General features: G+C 51.3%; 1 protein-coding gene across 1 annotated transcript in view; it reads left to right on the top strand.

Moving 5' to 3' along the window:
- The window catches only part of GNAL (guanine nucleotide binding protein (G protein), alpha activating activity polypeptide, olfactory type), a 146,585-nt gene that overhangs the window by 121,161 nt on the left and 15,798 nt on the right, over nt 1–9,626 (top strand). Inside the window, exons 4-7 of the mRNA XM_011936656.1 lie at nt 3,360–3,414; nt 5,437–5,510; nt 8,060–8,118; nt 8,990–9,110. Coding sequence (XP_011792046.1) covers nt 3,360–3,414; nt 5,437–5,510; nt 8,060–8,118; nt 8,990–9,110 — 309 coding nt within the window. The remainder of the gene's footprint in view (nt 1–3,359; nt 3,415–5,436; nt 5,511–8,059; nt 8,119–8,989; nt 9,111–9,626) is intronic.

Genomic DNA, 9,626 nt, shown 5'->3' with positions numbered 1-9,626 from the left:
CAGGATGGTCTCCATCTCCTGACCTCGTGATCCGCCCGTCTCGGCCTCCCAAAGTGCTGGGATTACAGGCTTGAGCCACCGTGCCCGGCCCAGGCTTCATATTTAATGTTCAGTTCCTTCCAGCTCTTTTCATCAGAGCGAATTCATTTCTGTCTCCTTACCCTGGCCCCTGTCAAAAGTCATGACCATTTCTGACTAGAACTTTTGTCGCTCACACGGCCTGTGAGGGAGGCGGCCTTCTCACCCGGAAACCCACCTGAATGTCCAGCCGCAGTCCAGAGCTCCCGTCCCACCCCGGCAGAAACTTCTCCTACCTTCTCACGGATTCCAAGGTCTTTTTGCTCCTTTGTCACTGGATGGTCAGGAACTCAGTGTCCTTCCACTGTGCTCTTCACCCCCCCACATCCCAGGCCAGCAGCCACCGTGCCAGGACTGCACTGCACTTTCCAGACCAGGCCTCGGGCAACGGCAGGGAGTTCCCGTCTCCAGCCTCCCAAGTTTCTCCAGGTCCCAGAGGGTCCCTTCCCTTTATTCCTTCCCCTCTGGAGCCAGTTCCGTACCCTTGGCCAACTCACCAACCTTCAGGTGCGCAGTAGCACCTCCCAGGGCTTGCAGCACCTATTCCAAAGACACCACTGGCTGATCAGGGTCCCTTTGGCCTCTCAATAACCCTGTCACCTGGGCCGTATCTCTGCAAAGCCGGGAGCAGTTGACATTCTTTATATATATATATATTTTTTTTTTTTTTGAGACAGAGTCTCACTCTATCGCCCAGGCTGGAGTGCAGTGGCGTGATCTCGGCTCACTACAACCTCTGCCTCCTGGGTTCAAGTGAATCTCCTGCCTCAGCCTCCCAAGTAGCTGGGATTACAGGCGTGCACCACCACACCTGGCTACTTTTTGTATTTGTAGTAGAGACAGGGTTTCACAATGTTGACCAGGTTGGTCTTGAACTCCTGACCACAGGCGATCTACCCACCTTGGCCTCCCAAAGTGCTGGGATTAAAGGTATGAGCCACTGCACCCGGCCGACGTTCTTTCATGACTGCATACCAGACAATGCAGTCACAGACACCACTCCCATAGCCTGTTTCCCTTGGATTCCAGGGAAATGACTCATTCGTGACAGTTGAGGTCACAGTTGCCCCCACGGCTTCCTATCCCTATGAAAGGCCATCCCAGACACCAGCAGATCCACTCCTGCCCCTTTGTGTATTCTGCTTCTGGGTTACTTGCCCTGGGGGTGTCAAACCCAGGTTCATGGATGAAGGCTGCCAAAATGTCATCCCGCGGCCAGGCCTCAGTTCTGGCCACTCGGCACTGCCTCTAGCTTTCCAAAAGGAAGGCGTGAAGATGGCCAAGGAAATTATGCAGTCTCACTGTCTTTGGCCCAGTGGTTCCTAAAATGGACCCCTTTTGACCTTTGTAGGGAAGGAAAAAGAACTTCCCTCTTTCCCATTAGGTTCTGTAGCTGAGTGAACCAACAAAGACGGATTAACAGGAGGAAAGCATACACATTTTATTCAATATTTTTACATGCACACGGGAACTTTCATAAGAAAAATGAAGACCCAAAGAAGCCGTCAGGACGCAGAGCTAATACACCCTTTTAACAAAAGATGATAAACGTATGGAGAAGTGACAAAGGAGACAGGTTCACGTTTCTAGGGGCAGTCACTGGGCAGTGACTAGAAAGACAAGGGTTATTGTGGTGGGTTTGTACAGATCAGTTTCGGGGTGGACTCCCAGCCCCTGGTGACAAGAAACATTCTCTTCCTGGTACAGGGCAGGCACGTTTCTTATGGAAATTTTCATGACCCGCTTTTTGGGACAGAGCGGGAGGTCAGCCCGCCAGCCTTGCATCTGAGGCTTCTCAAGTGCCTTCAGCTGCCATTAGTCAGCAAGCCGAAGGGCACATTTTGGGGGTGGCGATCTGTGCTCTGAACCCTTCCGTCTCCCTCTTGCCCACACGGAGGTTCACAGGCGCCTGCAGAGGAGCTGGTGCAGGAGGATGGGAGATGGGGAGGCAACATCCCCTCCGCTGCATGAAATGCTCCTGGGCACATGGCTGCTGCCTCTACCTACCCAGACACAGAGCCAGCCCACTGGCACGGCAGGCAGGGAGCCAGCACAGCCTCCAGGCCATCTGTCCTTGCTCCTCAGTACCAGGGCCTCCCATCAACGCCAGCGCCAACAGAGAGCCTGGACCGCCCCGACCCCTCCCTCCTGCTCGCTCTCCTTCTTCCTTCTAGAGCCCCTGCTGCCCCTCTGTCTCCAGAATTGTCCTCTGCTCGCCAGTTGTTAACCCATCCCCAGCGCTTGTTCGTCCCCGGGAGGCCCAGCCTGTCAGCCCTCGATGGTCACCTGTCCCAGCCGCAGAAGAAGGGGACAGAGGACACTGGTTCATTCCACCATATTTACTGGGCCAGGCCTGCACTAGGTGCTGGGGACTCCCAGGTGGACACGACAGAAACCTGCCCTGAGGGCCTCGCACGTTAGTGGAGGAGACAAATAACAGATCAACCAAGACTCAGTGGGAACTGTGCACCCTGGATAGATGCCTTGGTAAAGCCAGGCTGACACAGAGAGGGCGGGGGAGGCCTGTGCAGGGGCCATGGTCACTCGGGAGAGGGAACTCGGCGGCCTCCCAGCGGAAGAGCTGGAGAAACAGCCTGGAAGAGGGTCGTCACCCCAGAGCGGTGCACAGCTTTCCTAGGCTCTCGCCCTGCCTTGCGTGGGACACAGAGGGCACCGGGCAGATCTGACACCAACAGGCGTCGCCGAGTTTGCCGGCACACACACTCACATACACACACATTCTCACTCTCGCACACTTTCCACACATACACTCACCCTTTCACTTTTACACATTTCCTCTTGCACACCACATCCTCGCTTTCCACACTCGTCACTCTTACACATATTCACACAGTCACACACACACACAAACAACTTCTGTATTTGATTAGGAACCTACACTAAAGGAACATCTATCACCTTCCATGTTTTGTTTACGTTGCAACACATTCTTGTACTTGCTTAGCCTTGGAAGGGAGGCTCCATGCTCTCTCCCAGTTTCTGAGTAGCCCCCACCCCCAGCCCTATGGCGGTGGAGAAGAGAGGGGAGGGAAGGCAACATTAAAAAAAAAAAAAAAGAATGCAGTTCTCCGTCCCTGGGTCAAGAATGTTGCATTATCTAGACAGATACAAATTCAGGAAACAAAGTAAGAACTCATGTCAGCTTTTTGACCTGCCCCATCCTTGCTGTACTTGGGTGAAATGTCCCATTAATTTCCCCCCAACCCCAGGAAAAAGTGACCTGAGAACAGGCCCTCAACCCTTGCTGGCTTTCTTTGCAGCTTCCTGGAAAGAATCGACAGCGTCAGCTTGGTTGACTACACACCCACAGACCAGGTATGTGGAATTAGGGTCCCCCACCGCACACCAGAAACTGTGAGATTCATTTCCAATATGATTTAATGATTATTTCAGAATGGATTAAGGAAAAATCCTTAAGACACCTACTTTTTGCACATCGTTTCTACTGCCCTGTGTGTGTGCGTGGATTGGTCATCAGACCTTGTGCCTTGCTTCCCTGACTCTAGCACTTAAGTGGTTCTCAAAATTGCCAGTATGCAAATGAGTTTATCTGCAGACAAGGAACATGCTGTTCCTGTTCCTCTTGGAGCTGTCCTCAGGAAAGCGAAGTCTTTACTTCCTGGCTTCATAAACTACGCCCATACTGTTTTGGCCCCGGGCCTGGGGAGTCCCATATCCCAGGGAACTTTCCAGGTGTGACCCAGAGCACCCCTTTTGGGTTGAGCCAGAAAAAAGCACTCCACCATTTTTTTTTTTTTTTTTTTTTTTTTTTTTTTTTTTTGTCTTTTTGAGATGGAGTCTTGCTGTGTCGCCCAGACTGGAGTGCAATGGCACAATCTCTGCTCACTGCAACCTCCGCCTCCCAGGTTCAAGCGATTCTCCTGCCTCAGCCTCCGAAGTAGCTGGGATTACAGGCGCCTGCCACCTCGCCCAGCTAATTTTTGTATTTTTAGTGGAGACAGGGTTTTGCCATGTTGGCCAGACTGGTCTCAAACTCCTGACCTCAAGTGACCCACCTGCCTTGGCCTCCCAAAGTGCTGGGATTATAGGCGTGAGCCACCGTGCCCAGCCCACTCCACCAATTTTTAAATAGCAGAGTGAATCGTGCCCCTTCGACCCTCAGGCAGCTGCAGAGACTTGGAGAGCCCCCAGATTGCTCAATTCAGGAGCCTTCAGGTGCTTCTAGAGCCAGTGAACCCCAAGGAAGTTAGAGGGGTCTGGTCTATCTGTTCAAACCACACTCTCCAAACTTCCCCCAGAGTCTGTATTCCCTGCAAGGCCTTGGCCCTGGGCCCCCAAGGTGGAAGGTCTGAGGCCTGAGCTGCTCTCTCTCCCATGAAGTTTCTCTCTCTCAGGCTGATCCTGAGAGTTTGAAATTATCTGACAAAGCAGTGGAGGCTTCCTCGTCTTGAGTCAGTCCCTCAACTAACTCACCTGTCCTGAGCAGTTCTCATTATACTAAAATGGGAGGAAAAAAAAACCCTGACATCTGCCAAATGTGCCAGGGATGCCAGCTTTGTGAGGCTGCCTGGCTTTCTCATCCCCTTGGGGTACCACATCTTTTATCTTGGAGGAAATGGAAATGTGCAGGGAAGAGAGAATAAATGAACTCAACTAGCATCCAGTTCATAAGGCTGAAGACTTCTGAGTGCAGTTACACTTCCTTTGGTTTCTCACCCAAGCCATCGTGAGTCTCACCCAAGCCAACAGAGCACTGGCAGGGGTGTCCCTCTGGAATGCTGATGCCCTGGCTGTGGTTGTCAGGTATATGTCAGTAAGATTCTTTGAGACATGAGTTTTTTTAAGTCTTAAAAGAACAGTTATCAGGTCTCTTAGGGCCAAACCAACACATTAATTGTGGCTTTCTCTGGAGGATAAAACAACATTCGTCTGAGTTCTTTTTTTTTTTTTTTTTTTTTGAGACGGAGTCTCACTTGTCACCCAGGCTGGAATGCAATGGCACGATGTCAGCTCCCTGCAACCTCCGCCTCCCAGGTTCAACCGATTCTCCTGCCTCAGCTTCCCAAGTAGCTGGGACTACAGGTGCCTGTGACCACACCTGGCTAATTTGGTTTTTTTGTATTTTTAGTAGACACGGGGTTTCATCATGTTGGCCAGGCTGGTCTCAAACGCCTGACCTCAGGTGACCCACCCGCCTCAGCCTCCCAAAGTGCTGGGGTTCCAGGCGTGAGCCCCCGCGCCGGCCAGTCTTAGTTCTTAATTATCATTGTTTCCTGTACAGTGGGAGAAATTATTTGAAAAATGATGTATAGTTATACCCGGGCTTTACTTTGGAGAACAGTAATGTAACTCAGCTTGCTTCCCTCTTGTTCCCAGGACCTCCTCAGATGCAGAGTTCTGACATCTGGGATTTTTGAGACACGATTCCAAGTGGACAAAGTAAACTTTCAGTGAGTATGTTGTTAAAGCCGCGCGGCCCAGGGCCTCATGAAGTCCCAGAGCCGAAGGGTTGTGAGGTTTAAGGGGCTTCATTCCTGAATGTGCATGGCTGGCCTTTCACGTAAGGGCAGCTGGGGTGAAATTCTAACTCTAGCAAGAGTTGAAGTGTTGATTTTACTGCCTACTTTAACGCAGAAATGAGGACACCTGAAAGGAAGGCAGTGTTTGACTCTGAGTTGTAGATTTGATTGGCCCTTTTTTTAGATCAGAAGACTCATGAAATTTTAATCTTTCAGATGCACAGTCCCAGTTTGAGACCTGAAATGAGCAGTTCATGTGTGTCTCCAGCCTATCTCTTGGGTTGCCCAAGTGCAAACTCAGCCAAATGAGTTTACTTTCTTCATTTCTCTCCCTCATGATAAGACGTTAATTCTCCAGCCACAAAGCTCTTTTTGTCCCCGTAGCTGTGACCCTAGTCCTGCTCTATCACTTCCCCAGCCCCTAGACTCTCTCAGCAGGGCCCTGGCTGGTCTCCTGTCCCCTGGCTTACCCATTTCAGTTGCTCTACTCAGTGCCACGAAATGAATCTTCCCATAGCATGGCCTGGATCGTGCTATTCCTCTGCTGAAAAAGGTTCGGGGCTCACTACTGCCTGTGCACCCTATGACCCAAGCCCTCCACCTGTCACCAGCCCCATCCCCAGCCCTGCTTTGTCACCTGCCACCTGCCTCACCAGGCTGGGCTGCTGTCGGGACCCTTCCAGTTCTCCCAGCTTTTCCTGCCACAGCGCCTCTGTTCATCTTGTCCTCTGAGCCTCAGATGCCACCTGGGCTAAGCAAACCCCACAAATCTATCAAAGCTTCCTTCAGGCTAGGCATAGTGGCTCATGCCTATAATCTCAGCACTTTGGGAAGCCAAGGCAGTAGGACTGCTTGAGACCAGGTGTTCAAGACCAGCCTGGGCAACATAGCAAGACCCTGTCTCTACCAAAAAAAAAAAATTAGCCAAGCTTGATGGCATACACCTGTGGTCCTAGCTACTCAGGAGGCTGAGGTGGGAGGATCTCGTAAGCCCAGGAATTCAAGGCAGCTGTGGGCCATGATTAGGCCATTTCACTCCAGTCCAGGTGTCTCTAAAATAAAAAAAAAAAAAGCATCCAAGCGTCCCTCAAATCTCAGCCCGTGGTGACCCCTCAGAATTCCCATTGCATCTACTCTGCAGCCATTGATGGTCTACTGCCCTATACCTTGCCCAGTCACCCCCAGCATGTCCAACTCGACTCTAAGGGATCTCAAGGGTGAGGACCTCAAGGGTGAGGTCCCTTAGAGCAAGAGTTTCATGATTTGCACTGTGTTCTGAGACTCCTGCAGTGCCTGACGCTCTCCCCAGTGCACAGGTGACAGGCACCTACTTCCAGATTTCCCAAGAACCCTTCACACGGCCAGTGTCAGGCTGGAGAAAAGCCGGCTACGTCTGTCTGCTGTGAGGCGTACAGTGCGGTATGGAGTTGGCATGACTTGCGGTTTTGCCCACATCATAACCAAGTCCCTGGCATAGTGGAATATTAACAGTGAAGCTGTATCTCACACTTGTGATTTTGTTTGAAAGGATTCTGCTCATCAGCTCATCCATTTTCATCAATACCTCAGCCCCATGTGTGCTAATGCAAAGCGTACAGATTAAATTCTAATAGGATCAACACCATACCCACCCAGGTCAAAACAGTCTAGCCCGTGTGGTCCCAGGGCACACGCACTATGTTTAGGGAGGGGAGAAATCTCAGAGCCAGGGATGCCTGCAAAGGTTGGAAGGATCCAGGAGAATCTGGGTAGGTAGAGAAACTCTCCCAGGGAGAAATGGCTTAGGCCACAGGGTGCGCTGAGCAGGGGCTGTGAGAAGAGGGGCCTGGGCCTGGCCTGATGAAGTACAGGGTGCAGCTGAGAAACTCTGAGAGCACTGGCTGAGGTCGCCTTGGCTGGGCAAGACCAGGAAGCAGCTCGGGCTGGGCAGAGCAGCCTGAACTGAATCCAGGCGTGATCAAGACCCAGTGCAGATCACCAGGCAGAGGTGGCTAGAGATAAGATGCATGTAGTGTAGACAGATCAGCACGGGGCCTTTCTCAGTTCTCGAGGGGAGGGGACACAGTGTCCTGAGAGCTGGAGCAAATCATAGGAAGGATCTGCCCTGGGCAGTGACTTAGCTTGTACTCCGAGAGGCATGAGTGTCTGAGCAAGTAACCTCTCGCATGACTGAGCTGGTAACCACTGGATTTATTAAGGACCTACTGTGGGACCAGACACTGCCGGCTGCTGTCTGCTTGATCTCACCCCGGTAGCCCCACTGTGGGGTGACTGAGGAGGGACTGCGGCTGAGAGAGGTGGAGCCACTTGTATTCCAGGATCACACAGGGAGTGATGGTGCGGGCCAGCCAGTGACCCGAGCCTGACTCAAGACCTGTGTGTGAACGCTGGAAGCTGCTGATAGCCAAAGAGGACAGCAAGCACGCGTGCGGCCGTTCCCGCCTTCCCCAAATAACTGTGTTCCTCTTACTCTTCCACAGCATGTTTGATGTTGGCGGCCAGAGGGATGAGAGGAGAAAATGGATCCAGTGCTTTAATGGTGATTTTTTTATCCTCTCTCAAGAAAATGGGAGTGAATTCTGACACTCAGCATTGCTGTGCTTAATTATTTTTGAGTTAGATGATCTCTAACTAGTATGTAACGTGTAGCATTTTATAGATTATGATGCTCCTTTAGATACTAATCTCACTAAAAAAAGCATTTAAGGGCCAGGCGCAGTGGCTCATGCCTGTAATCCCAGCACCTTGGGAGGCCAAGGAGGGCGGATAACCTGAAGTCAGGAGTTCGAGACCAGTCTGGCCAACGTGGCGAAACCAGGGCTTTACTAAAAACGCAAAAATTAGCCAGGTGTGGTGGCGCATGCCTGTAATCCCAGTTACTCAGGAGGCTGAGGCAGGAGAATCGCCGGAACCTGGGAGGCGGAGGTTGCAGTGAGCCGAGACTGTGCCACTGTACTCCAGCCTGGGCGACAAGAGTGAAACTCTGTCTCAGAAAAAAATACAAAAAAATACAAAAATGAGCCAGGCATGGTGACACATGCCTGTAATCCTAGCTACTAGGGAGGCTGAGGCAGGAGAATCACTTGAACCTGGGAGGCGGAAGTTGCAGTGAGCCAAGATCATGCCATTGCACTCCAGCCTGGGAGACAAGAGTGAAACTCCACCTTAAAAAAAAAAAGCATTTAAGCATCCCAAATTTACACGCGTCTTTTGGGCTGGGCTCTTCATCAAGTGTGTTACTGAAGCAACCAGTGGTGCGCACGGCGCACGTGCAGGCTGTTCTGTGACTGAATAGTCCTGTCACTGAGTGAACGTTTTTGTGGAACTGAGTGTCTGCTGCGTGTGTACTTTCTTGCAACTCCACAGTGAGGGTGTCTAAGTGAGGTGCTTTCCTTTTTCTCCCCACCAAGATGTCACGGCCATCATTTACGTCGCAGCCTGCAGCAGCTACAACATGGTGATTCGAGAAGATAACAACACCAACAGGCTGAGAGAGTCCCTCGACCTTTTTGAAAGCATCTGGAACAACAGGTGACAAAAATAACCAATTCAGTCTCACCGCTGGATTGCAAATTTTCTTTTGTTAAAAATACGCTCAGGCCAGGTGTTGCGGCTCACACCTGTAATCTCAACACTGGGAGGCCGAGGCCGGTGTGTCACTTGAGCCCAGGAGTTGGAAACCAGCCTGGGCAACATGAAGAAACCCTGTCTCTACAAAAAATACAAAGATGAGCCAGGCGTGGTGGTGCACACCTGTAGTCCCAGCTACTCAGGAGCTTGAGGTAGGAGGATCGCTTGAGCCCAGGAGGTGAGGGTTATAATGAGCTGCAATCACACTACTGCACTCCTGCCTGGGCAACACAGCAAGGCCCTATCTCAAAACACACACACACCTACACCCACACCCCCACACACACACTCTTTACTGATGAATCCAGAACTGTACGAAATATCTTTTAGTTCATCTATTGTATAAACATACTAAAAATGTGGGGTATTTTATTTTATTTTGAGATGGAGTCTCGCTCTGTCGCCCTGGCTGGAGTG

This window comes from Colobus angolensis, unplaced genomic scaffold (assembly GCF_000951035.1).
Source record: "Colobus angolensis palliatus isolate OR3802 unplaced genomic scaffold, Cang.pa_1.0 Scaffold155, whole genome shotgun sequence".
NCBI classification, from domain to species: Eukaryota; Metazoa; Chordata; class Mammalia; order Primates; family Cercopithecidae; genus Colobus; species Colobus angolensis.
The sequence above is the reverse complement of the archived record's forward strand: the minus strand, read 5'-3'. Positions and strand labels throughout refer to the sequence as shown.